The 12,316-nt window shown below is 52.2% G+C and overlaps 2 protein-coding genes and 1 long non-coding RNA gene across 3 annotated transcripts in view; all 3 read right to left on the bottom strand.

Moving 5' to 3' along the window:
• EEIG1 (estrogen-induced osteoclastogenesis regulator 1) overlaps nucleotides 1-2,836 on the bottom strand; it is a 32,256-nt gene extending 29,420 nt beyond the window's left edge. The window contains exon 1 of the mRNA XM_084797906.1: nucleotides 2,688-2,836. Coding sequence (XP_084654032.1) covers nucleotides 2,688-2,833 — 146 coding nt within the window. The 5' untranslated portion in view covers nucleotides 2,834-2,836. The remainder of the gene's footprint in view (nucleotides 1-2,687) is intronic.
• Nucleotides 1-12,316, bottom strand: part of DPM2 (dolichyl-phosphate mannosyltransferase subunit 2, regulatory) — a 63,988-nt gene that overhangs the window by 34,001 nt on the left and 17,671 nt on the right. The gene's annotated exons all lie outside the window — the stretch shown is intronic.
• LOC311606586 lies at nucleotides 7,053-12,007 on the bottom strand. Its single transcript, XR_014782369.1, has 2 exons — nucleotides 11,634-12,007; nucleotides 7,053-8,205 (listed from the first exon to the last, which is right to left on the bottom strand). It is a non-coding gene; the product is annotated as an uncharacterized lncRNA (long non-coding RNA).

Raw genomic sequence — 12,316 nt, 5'->3', positions numbered from 1 at the left:
TAAGATTCTAGTGGCTCTGTGAACTGCTGCTCCTAAGGCACTGTCAGAAGACAAGGCTAAGAAACAGCCCCAGGAATCACCTGTTCCAATTGGATCAGATGGAGCTGAGCTGTTGCCATGGCACTCAACACACTGAAAAACACCAGCTAGGAAAGCGGGCGTTGCAGGGGTGGGGCCTAGGGCTGTTGTCAGTCTGACACCGCCCATGCTGCCAATAGCACATCTGCCATCCAGAGGTCTCTAGGGTTGGGAAGACATTCTGTCATGTCTAGGCCCAGGATCTAAGCAGGTCTAGTCACCTCAGTCCCTACTCCAACTTATAAACAACAAGGTCATAAGAGATGGTCAAGGCTCCTGGGCTACAGGAGCAATGTGGGAGGGGTGCGGGCAGAGGGAACACCAGCCTAGGAACCCCCATCTCTTGGGTTAAAGACCACAGAAGCCAAAGCCATAGCCTTGGCTGTCCTGCACTCACTTTATAGACCAGGCTGGCCTCAAGCTCACGGCGATCTGCCTGCCTCTGCCTCCGGAGTGCTGAGATTATAGGTGTGTGCCACCACGCCCGGGGCCAAAGCCGCTTTTAAGAGGCTCGAGTTCCAACATCACTGCTCTCTGCAGCCACATCTGCCCAGCAGTTTCCAGGTGCCTCAATGCCAGCTCCTTTCTCTTTATTACTCCTGCCCCCAAAGGAGGCTTTATCCAGGATGAGAACCCGGGAAGGCTGCCTGGGCTCAGCTGGGTTCAGAGAACCTGTGGCTTCTTGCCAGGAGGAAGAAGGAAAAACAGGTGAAATCCAGAGTATGTATGCTAAGTAAGTCCTGGAACTTTCCAGACTTTCCAGGACATGGGGGCAAGTCAGGGCAAGGGAAAAGCTGACAGGTAGGGTCACAGTTGCTGGCTAAAGGTTTAGGTGAACAGGTGAACCAACAACCTGGGCTGGGTCCTTACAATACAACAATAGTACTGCTGTAGCAACTTCCCCAGCCAGACATGGTATACTCTCCATTCCGACTCAAAACTAAAAGATGGGTATTACTTCCCCCTTTGTACAAAAGAGGAAACTGAGGCTCAACGGCACAAGGTAGCAGTTAGAGCCACTCTTTCTGAGCCTGTTTCCTCCTCTGTAAAAATGCCCCCCCCCCAGGGGTCTCCTCTACTCCTGCTCCACAGCACAGTCAAGGGGTTGAGCAGTGGTAGTAAAAATGTGCAGAGCAGCCGGGCATGGTGGCGCGCGCCTTTAATCCCAGCACTCGCGAGGCAGAGGCAGGCGGATCACTGTGAGTTCGAGGCCAGCCTGGACTACAAAGTGAGTCCAGGACAGCCAAGGCTACACAGAGAAACCCTGTTTCAAAAAACCAAAAAAAAAAAAAAAAAAAAAAAGTGCGCAGAGCACCAATAATTGCTAGCTCTTGAGATCAGGGAGCCTGGGTAATTCACCCAAAGCCACTTAGCCTAAAAGCAGCTGACTCGGGGTGGGGGTGGGCCATGGCTAAGCACAGCCTTCTGACACTGTGCTTCACAGGCAAGGGATTGCAGCCACCCCCACCTCAAAGGGCAGCCCTTTCCAAATTCCTCAGATAAGCAGCACAGGAGGCCCAGCGCACAGAACAGGCAGGCACCACACTCTATCCACAGGTTCCAAAATCTCAACTAGGTCACAGAGCCTCTAGTCTCCCAACAGGTCTCCCAACAGGCCATGTTTGGTTGACAACTGCCTCTGTCAAAGTCCCTGGCAACCCATTTACTTCCTCTTCCTGGGGCTCATTACCCCAATCTGTAAAACACACCTCTGCGAATCGCAGAATAGTGAGGCACTTTTTGCAGCTAACTAGGCCCACGAGACCTAAGGAGCAAAGGACAGACTAGGTAAGAGGGGCAAGCATCCCAGGCCCTGAGCCAGGGGCCTGTCTACCGCAACTTCTCCCTACACAACTCTGATGGAGAAACCTGTATTAGGTGCAGAAGGGGAAACAGGAACCCAGAAAGAGGCCAAACTTGAGCCCCCATCTCCCATCAGTTGGACTCTAAGGACCTCTGCAGGCAGACCAGGGCTGTGTGACCCCCATGCTCTCAGTGCGCAAAGGGCATACTGGGAACTCAGAATCTAAGCAGCCATAAACTGGGAAGCCGGACCTACCAGGATGGTGAGCAACACAAAACCAAACTCCAGGGCTTTTTTTCACAGAGGAAGGCAATCTCCCTGACAGGGCCATTTGCAATGCAAAGCAGCCCAGCTTCAGCCAGAGGAGGGCAGTCACTCAAGAGGGGGCTGGGCAACCCCAAATCCAGCCACCACCCTCAATCAAATCCAGGGAGTGCCTGAGACTGGGCTTTCCCAGCCAAGGGGAGACTGCCAGAGAACCTGTGGCTGGCCCAAGCTCTCAATCATATGACAGCCACAAGAGCCAGCTTGGTGGCAAGGTGGCTGGGACACCCCTGAAGGTGCAAATCTCACACAGCTCTCTCCATGCAAGTTTGCAAAACCGGTGCAGGGCCCTGAGGGGTTTCTAACTGGTCACCTGCAGACAAGTGCCTGGCACCCTGCCAGCTCACTCGTACCCAAGACTTCCCCCCGCCGAGCCCCTTAGCCAGTCCCCAGCAGAGGCTTCCGCTCTTGCCAAGTGGCTGGACCTCACTCAACAGCACCTCTCACCCTTTCTCGCAAACGCGATAGCCTCAATGCCTACCTGGAGGACAAGCTGACAAAATCTCCGCCATCCAGCAGCCGGACCTTGCAAAAGAGGACCCCGTTCACGAAGGGGACCGCTGTCAGCTCCTCCAGAGTGAAAGTGGTCTGGAATTTGAATTTCTTCTTCTTCATCAAAAAAGCCATGAGCGAGTTCCCTGAGTATGAAGCCCGCAGGGCCAAAAAAAAAAAAAAAAAAAAAAAAAAAAAGAGAGAGAGAGAAATAAAAAATAAAAAAGGAGGGGGATCCTAGAAATCCTCAGGATTCCTTCCCCGACAATACAACCCCCTCCTCAAAAACACCAGAGCCGGATCCAGTCCAGATGGCGGCAGAGGCTGCGGGGCAGGAGAGGATCGAAGTCCGGAGCCCTGGCCGGGTCTGAGCGATCAGTCCCGTGGGCCGGTTGCTTTCACCCTCGGGGGGCCCGGGCTCCACCGGCATGTAAACAGCGAGGCGCGGCCCCGGCGGCGGGGGCAGGCGTGGAGGGCGGCTCGCGAACTGGCAGCAGCATCCCCAGCCGCGGGGCCCGGCGGACCGGTGAGACTGAGACGGCCGGGCGAGCCGCGGGAGGCCCAAGCTGCGGCCCCGCCTCCGCCCCGCTGGCGGCCAGGGGAGGCGCCCAGGCGACGCACACGCCTCCGCACCTGGCGCACCGGGGCCTGCGCAGGTGAGGCGGCGGGAAGCGGAAGCCACCTCAGCGACCGCCGGGGCTCCGGGGGTACTGCTCCGAGAAGCGCTGCCGGGCGGGGAACCTGTGCTGGTCGGCCTCCGGCTCTGTCCTGAGAACCACACCGCGCCTGCCCCGACGGAGTTGTGAGGCGCCTTCCGATCCGGCCGGGTGGCTTCTGCCTCGTTCAGCTCCCCAGGAGCACAGCGGCGCCGTCGTCCGCACCTCCGGACGCAGCCGGCTGAACCCGACACAGCTCGGCGCTGCTCGGAGAATGCCGAAGCCCCAGCGGGACCGCCCGCGGAGCCACGGCCGAGTGCGGCAGGGGGCGGGGCGCTCGAGGCTCACAGCCAACCTGCGATTGGACGGCCCGTCTGTACGAATGCGGATTTCTATTGGCCGGCGGTGGCGTGGGGCGGGGCTCGCGGAGGCAGAGCCGGTTCAAGGCGCTCGGATTGGAGTGCTCGAGTAGCTGGACCCGCCTCCATGAGAAGCGGTGGAAGGGGAGGTAGGGGGCCTGGGGAGGGGGGGGCCGGAGAGGCGGTGGGAGGTCGCGGGGTGGGGGGCCGGCGCTGGCAAGAACCAGAGGGGAGCGCGAGCCCAAGAAAGGGAGAAACAATGACTAGGAGAAGCAATCTGGAAACTAGGGCTGAACCGGCCTGCCCGGTCCCGCCAAGACCTGAGCTCGTTGAGCACTGCAGCAGGCTGAGGAGGTAGTGAGCCGCCCGCCCCCCATTTCTCAGGGAAACGACTCTCGCAGGGGTGTCCCAAGAAAGCAGAGCTTTCTCGCTTTCTCTGAATGTGACAAGCGTCTGCCCTGGCATTGTCGCTTGTGAAGATCCCGTGGAGCCCTGCAGCCTTGTGACCCAGCTTGCCTCCGTTCCAGGCCGTTATCTAAGGCTTTTGTTCTTCGGTTTCTTGGATAAGTTACAGCAGAGGACACTTTGGGGAGCCTCGTACTCTCCAGCCGTCGGCATTTTGTAATTCTTTTTATCCGGCCCGCCAGTGTTTTAGGGGCTCGGGCCCTGAATCAGGCAGGCATCCCAGTGAGACGACTGGATGATCACAGAGGGAGCTGCAGTCCGCTGAAGAGCTCAAGTAGACGTATATACAGGAGGTCAGAGAAGCTTTTGGATTGGGAAGGCAACTCAAAAGGGTTCAGACACAAAGCAGTCCAAACATCAGGGGACAGGCAATGGCAGCCACCAGAGGCCTGCTGACCAGGCAGCAGGGTACTCACACAGTTTTGAGCACCCCTGGGACGCATTCTAATTTGAGAGAAAAGCAGATCAGGCTAGACTCTGTCTGGCACAGTCTTGTAGACCAGAGCAAAGAGAACCGTCACCTGGTTTTTGGTTTTTTGAGACAGGGTTTCTCTGGGTAATAACCCTTGGCTGTCTTTGAAGACCAGGCTGGCCTCAAACTCACAGAGATCCACCTCCTTTGCCTCCTGAGTGCTGGGATTAAAGGCGTCCACCACCACGATGACCTGGTTTTTTGAGTTAGATAGTGACTTGCTTGTTCTGGCCTCAGGTAACTTAGAGGAAAGAAAATGGGGAATGGGTGACTGAGAGGCCAGTTTTGATCCAGGCAGGAGATAAGGCCTGCAGGACTTCACTGTGGAAGATTAAGGAGAGTTTGGTGCTGGTTGGGATTCATTGATAACATGTTTGGACATGTAAGTGAAGACTTTGATTTCTGAGCTTGCATCTCAGTAGCATGGGTGGCAATCTGTACCTCTTCCCCCCCCTCCCCCAGATAGGGTCTCTCTGTGTAGCCTTCACTGTCCTGGACTCCTTTGTAGACCAGGCTGGCCTTGAACTCACAGCAATCTGCCTGCCTCTGCCTCCCAAGTGCTTGGATTAAAGGCGTGTGCCACTGCCAGCCCTAATCTTTACCTCTCTTAATTGTCCCATAATATATGTAGAAGACACAGGCAGATTGGAGAAAAATGCACCAATCTAGGCCTCCCTGATATAGCTGGGCATATCTTTTTACAAGTGGAGAAGTAGAGGTCTTGTCCTGTTAAAAATAAATTACAGAGCCGGGCGTGGTGGCACACACCTTTAATCCCAGCACTCGGGAGGCAAGCGGATCACTGTGAGTTTGAGGACAGCCTGGCCTGCAAAGGGAGTCCAGGACAGCCAAGACTACACAGAGAAAACCCTGTCTCAAAAAACCAAAAATAAATAAATAAATTATATTTTTTATGTGAGTAGGTACATGTCACACAGAGTGGTGGAGGACATGGAGAATAACTTGTGTTCTCTGCTTCTACCATGTGGGTCATAGAGAGTGAACTCAGGTTATCAAACTTGACAGCAAGCTCCTTTACTTGCCGAGTCTTCTTCTTCTTTTTTTTTTTTTTTTTTAAACATGGTACTCCACGTCTGTAGCCCTGGTTGGCCTCAGACTGACTATGTGGCTAGAGGTGACCCTCTTGCCTTTATTGATTAAGCCCTAAGATTACAGGCTTGTGCTTCCACACCAGACTTGGCCTAGAGGGTTTCAATTCCTTGCCTGGACTCTCAACCTTTACCTCTAGACCTGCTTCATAAGGGAAGAGCCTGTGGCCTTTAAAGAGATATGCAGGAAGTCAACCAAGGATGTCAGGAGGCCTAACTGGGTCCTCAGTTTCAACTGTGTGTAATCTCAGGCCACTCCAACCAAAAATAAAGTCTGCTTCGCCACCAGCCTTGGCCCCGTTCGGCTCTGTGCAACCGAAAGACTAGGGACCCAAGAGGTGTCTCTTCTTTCTTACTTCCCAGATGGTACAAAAAGTGTGCTACCAGAACAGGATGTAAGATTTCATGTGGTACAAACTCTAGTTAGAATGCTGGCTATGGCTCAGGGCCAGCCTGGTCTACACATCGGGTTCCAGGACAGCCAGGAGCTTAGTTGGGGGCACTGAGGCTTAGGATCTGCAGGTGGCAGTGGGAGTGTCCCATGTGATATAGTGAGGACTGCTTTCTTTTTTTCTTTTTTTTTTTCCAAAAATTTATTTAATTTCTATTTTATGTGCATTGGTGTGAGGGTATCAGACCCCCTGGAACTGGAGTTACAGACAGTTGTGAGCTGCCATGTGGGTGCTGGGAATCGAACCCAGGACCTTTGCAAGAACAGACAGTGCTCTTAACCACTGAGCCATCTCTCCAGCCCAATGACTGCTTTCTGTAGAGCCAACAGTACCAAGCTCACAATCTAGCCAGCAATGCCATTGGCAGTTTCTGGCACAGAAGCTTGGGTGAAGCTTTGCATGCACAGAAAAGATCGTGGAAGAGCTTCTCCCAGGAGAGATTAGGCTTACTGCCTGTCCTCGATACTCCAGTAAAGGGGCTGGAGAGATGGCTCAGTGGTTAAGAGCACTGGCTGCTCTTCCAAAGGACTTGGGTTCCAATTCCCAGCATCCACGTGGCTGTTCATAACTGTAACCCCAGTCCCAGGGGATCAGACACCCTCACATACAAATACAAGCAGGCAAAACACCAATATACATAAAATAAAAATAAAGGGAGCCAGGCGTAGTGGTGCACACCTTTAATCCCAGCACTTAGAGGAGAAGCAGGTGGATCACTGTGAGTTGGAGGCCAGCCTGGTTGACAAAGTGAGTCTAGGACAACCAAGGCTACACAGAGAAGCCCTGTCTTGAAAAAATAAGTAAATCGTTTTTCAAAAGTCTTTGAAAGAACACTCCAGTAAAAGAAACAAGGAGTGAAAAGTAGGTTTATTCCATGTGGCCATATTGGGGAAAGGAACAAGTAAACGCAATGACATCCCAAAGTCACTGGGCTACTGATGGGAGGATTAGGTTTAAATAGAGGGCAAGCAGTACGGGAGTACCATTGTCACGTCACTCCTGCCAAGTGTGGTGACACATGCCTGTAATCCCAGGACCCAGGAAACTGAAGCTACAGAATCCCCAGCAAGGCCAAGCCTATCTCAAAAAGAAAGTGGGAGCTGGGCAGGGAGCCAGAGGCAGGCAGATCGCTGTGAGTTCAAGGCCAGCCTGGTCTACAAAGGGAGTCTAGGACATCCAGGCCTACAGAGGGAAATCCTGTCTCAAAAATAAAAACGTGGGCAGGGGAGGAGAGGAACCTCAAAGGAGACACCTTAATATTTCACCTCTAATTGCCCATTTCTTCCCTTGCAACTTTCCTAGAATGTTGTGCCTATGAAAGACTCAGGAAGCCGGGTGTGATGGTGCATGCCTTTTGTCTGTTTGTTTGTTTTTGTTTGTTTGTTTGTTTGTTTGTTTTTTCCCAGACAGGGTTTCTCTGTGTAGCCTTGGCTGTCTTGTACTGGCTTTGTAGACCAGGCTGGCCTTGAACTCGCAGCGATCCGCCTGCCTCTGCCTCCCGAGAGCTGGGATTAAAGGCGTGCGCCACCATAGCCCAGCGGTGCAAGTATCTGTGGCGTCTCCTGCCAGCAGCTCATATTCCTTCAGTGCCCCAGCTCCCAACCCTTTACTGCCCTGCCTTGCTGAGTCCTTAATCAGATGAATTAGGGACCTAACTGATGCCAAGCAGGACCAGTTCAGACTGATAGTCTTGGGGGAAAGATCTAGGGAGATAGTTTGAGATGGAGGTTCTGATTCAGGCATGGCTAAGGGGTACCTCGGAGGTGTCACCTCAGCTGAGACAATCAGTAATTCAGGAGACCCAGCCACACACGGTTGCACTAGGGCCAGAGGCAAAAGTTTGCATATTTAGGGGACTCTATGTGACTTCTGTCATCCCAGCACACAGATGGCAAGAGCGTTGCCACAAGTTGGAGGTCATCTTCATCTCGGTAGCAATTTCCAGGCTGGCAGGGGCTAAGTCGTAAGGCACAGACAGGAGGCTGAAGCCAGTCCTATGGGTAGAGACAGAATGACGGGAAGAGAAAGGGAACACACATCATCCTGCATCCCCCAGAGAGTTTGCTACCTGTGGAGTAGCCTCAGTGGTTTTTGTGTGATCAGATGCCATCCGAAGTGTTCTTGATTAGAGTCAAGTGACAGCAGCAAGGGTTCAAGCATAGGAAAGACGTGGAGGAGAGTGAAGACATTGCATGTGACCACAGCCTTCAGATCAGAAGAGCAAGCAGAGAAAGCAGGGCGCCACAGAGAACCTTCCTCATCTGTGCTGGTAGGTTTTGTTTTTGTTTTTTGGGTTTTTTTTGTTTTGTTTTGTTTTGTTTTGTTTTTGTTTTTGTTTTTGTTTTTTGTCAACTTGACACAAGCTAGCATCACCTGAGAAGAGAGGCCCTCACTTGGGAAAAATGCCTCCACCTGATTGGCCTGTAGCCAAGTCTGTGGGAGATTTTTCCTGATTGCCCATTGAGGGGCAGTGTCACTCCTGGGCAGGTGGTGCTGCTGGTAGAAGGAAGCAGGTTGAGGAAGCCCCGGGGTGCAAGCCAGGAAGCAGCTCTCCTCAATGGCCTCTGCCCCAGGTTCCTGTTCTGCTCAAGTTCCTGCCAAGGCGGTGGCGGTGCCCAGTGGTGGAGGGTAAAGCCAATTAAGCCTTTTCCTGCCCGCATTGCTTTTGGTTACGGTCTTTATCACAGCAACAGTAAGCAAACTGACACACTGTCTCCTGCTATGGCAATACTCTGTGGCCCTGTTGTCAGCTCTGGCCCATTGTGGCAGGAGCCGCACAGAGTCAGGCCCACCGGGTTCTCTTATCTAGTTCAAAGCCTGCCACGTAACACAAGTTTCAAAACTGTTTGAGCCGGGTGTGGTGGTGCTGCACGCCTTTAATCTCAGCACTTGGGAGGCAGAGACAGAATCTCTGTGAGTTTCAGGCCAGCCTGGTCTACAAAGAGAGCCCAGTACATCCAGGGCTACACAGAGAAACCCTGTCTCGAAAAAAAAAAAATTCCACCCCACCCCACCCAAAAAAACTGACCAAATGTATCTGGATGTGGAGATATAGGGAGATGGCTACATAGTCGACAGATAACATGAGTGGGTACATGCATGGGTGAGTGTGTGAGCGAGTGATGGGGGTTGGATAAGGACTGACTGTGCATCCACTCCTCAAGATAACCATGCACTGGGCTAAAGACATTGCTCAGTGGATAAAAGTGCTCACTGTACACGCCTGATAACCTCAGTTTGAGTACCAGACCCCACTGTGGTAGGGGAGACACATTCCTGAAAGCTGTCCTCTGAAATCCACAAGAACACCATGGTATGCACACTCCTACACACACACACACACACACACACACACACACGTCTTTTTAAATTTAATTCAATGTGTACCAGGTCAAGGTCCCGCACACCTGTAATCCCAGCACTCGGGAGGCAGAGGCAGGCAGGTCTATGAATTCGAGGCCAGCCTGGTCTACAAAGTGAATTTAGGACACGGAGAAATCCTGTCTCAAAAACCAAAAAAAAAAAAACAAAGCAACAACAACAACAAAACAATTCAATATGTATAGTTCTAGTCACCGCAGAGGCTAAAGCAGGAAATTGCTCCAACTAAGGTTCCATGCCAGCCTAGCCAACACACAGGACCCTATATCAAAAAAAATTTTTATGCAGAATTACTCTTGTTTGAGAAAGGAGTCTCACTATAGCCCTGGTTGGCCTTGTACTTGCTGTACTTGTACAGAGTGTCCTCAAACTCATAGCAGTCCTCCTGCCTCAGCATCCAACATGCTGGGGTTATAAGCGTCTGTTATAGCACCCAGCTCTCATCCTTTTCACAAATGACCCAACTGTAATACTTCCATGTGCATGGGGAAAATAGGTACACAAACCAGCCTGACCTACCCATGCAATGAGTTCCAGGCCTGCCAGCACTACAGAGTGAGCCTGCCTACCAACAGGCAAGACAGCCCTGCACGCCGTGTATTATGGGGAGATCCTGGAAGGAAGAGAGATGCCCCCAGGACAAGGACTGCATGTCCCCCCTACTCCATCCTGGATGTCCTATAAGGCAGGTGGCGTCAGTGGGCTCCTGAGAGGCTGCCAAGGCCGGTATGTGCTGGGGTGGAAGGTGACCACGGCTCTCACAGAACAATGTGTAAAGGGCAAGCTTGGTTTTGTGAAGGAAAATAAGAGCTGTTTATGTAGGCATAGAAAAGAATATTGGGAGGGATACACCCAAAAGGATTGTTTGCAGAAGCTTCTATCTGAGGAGAGGCTTTGGGAAGACATTTGTTTGAGTGATCCCAGCTCTTCTGGGTGGGGGTGTGGTGCAGTGGTAAAGCATTACCTAGCATTTACAAAGCATGTGGAAGCTGAGCTCCAGCACCACACGCACCACACACGCACACACCATGCACGCATACACTCACACAAAGTACATTAAGAAAAAATGCTTCGAGCCGGGCATGGTGGCGCACGCCTTTAATCCCAGCACTTGGGAGGCAGAGGCAGGAGGATCTCTGTGAGTTCAAGGTCAGCCTGGTCTACAAAGCGAGTCCAGGACAATCAAGGCTACACAGAGAAACCCTGTCTCGAAAAACAAAAATCAAAAAGAAAAAGAAAAAGAACAAATGCTCAGGCCGTTGTGTGCTTTTTATGACAGAATGAGTTAGAGGTGCTGTTTCTTCAGACAGGGTCCGCTACAGCATCACTGCCCTCAAACTTGCTATGCAGCCAAAGATGACCATGACCTCCTCATCTTCCCTTCTCTACCCCCAGGTGCTGGGATGACAGGCATGGGCCACCATGTCCAGCTTCCTCAGTGCTGGCATGGAACATATGACTCCATGTGCTAGCATGTAGCAAGCATGCTACAGCTGAGCTGTTACATCCCCACACCTGCGTTCCTCTGTGCCATTTAACAGCATTAATTACAATAATATCATAAACAAAAGCCCGTGCACATTTCTGTCCTTCTCTGTAAAAAGCCCAGTGCCTACTTAGCCTGGCATGTAGACCTGGCTCTGACCCTCTGCCCACCTCCCTCAGACCCCTACTGCCCATCTGGTAATATCACTCAGTGTCTGGCGCTAGCTCACGCATCCACACCTCAGCCTTCCCCCCTCTGAATCAAGGCCCGCTCCTGACTCTGCATCCACATGGTACCAAGCACGCACGTGCTCAGAAAAACGAGAGCCTAAGGTCCTGTTTACTCATAATTGAAAGAAAGAGACAGAGAGAAGGGACTGATCAAAAGAGAACCAAACACAACAGAAACAAAGGTAGGCATAATAAATGTCACTCGCCCAAATCCCCTTGAGGGCAACCTACACAGCTGGCCCAGGCTCTCTGTCACCTGACCCTTAGCACAGAGCCTTGCTCACACAGCCACGCCATGCCAAGCAGCCTTCCCGGCCGAGCTTGCCAAGGGCAGCCAATGCTGATTCACCGGTGACTGGGCTCCAATTATTTGCAGAACCGGAATGGCAGCCGAGCCACCAAAGCAGCTGACCAAGGACATATTGATTTGTCCTGCGCTCCTTGCTGTCATCTGAGCCAGCCACACAAAAAGATAAAGACTCCAAAGGACTCGCCCACAGCAATCCATCCTGCTTAAGCCTCCCACGGCTGAGTCCACAGCCCTTTGGATAATCCGCCAACTCTGCCCTTTCCAGCCCAAGCCTGACCATCACTCACAGGGCAGTCATGGTTCATAGCACGGGACCCGGAGTCAGCCATCCTGTGTCGGGCCCCAGGCTTACTGACTCAAAGGGTGTTTGCAAATTTACCATTGAGCGATGCCCCAAGCTGCCTACTAAGGTTGGATACAGTGACATTGACATGTCCCAACAATGTACAAAGCCACATACATTTCCATGGCTTCTAACCTGTTGGAATATACAAGCAAGAAAAGCTGTATTATTCCACTTAAATCTCTCTCTTCAGCATATTTTCCTTTTTAAAAAAACTATTTATAGGGGCTGGAGAGATGGCTCAGCGGTCAAGAGCATTGACTTTTCTTCCGAACGACCCCGGTTCAAATCCCAGCACCCACATGGCAGCTCACAACTATCTGTAACTCTAAGATCTGACACCCTCACACAGACA

This window comes from Acomys minous (assembly GCF_964271855.1).
Source record: "Acomys minous genome assembly, chromosome: 10".
Taxonomy (NCBI): domain Eukaryota; kingdom Metazoa; phylum Chordata; class Mammalia; order Rodentia; family Muridae; genus Acomys; species Acomys minous.
The sequence above is the reverse complement of the archived record's forward strand: the minus strand, read 5'-3'. Positions and strand labels throughout refer to the sequence as shown.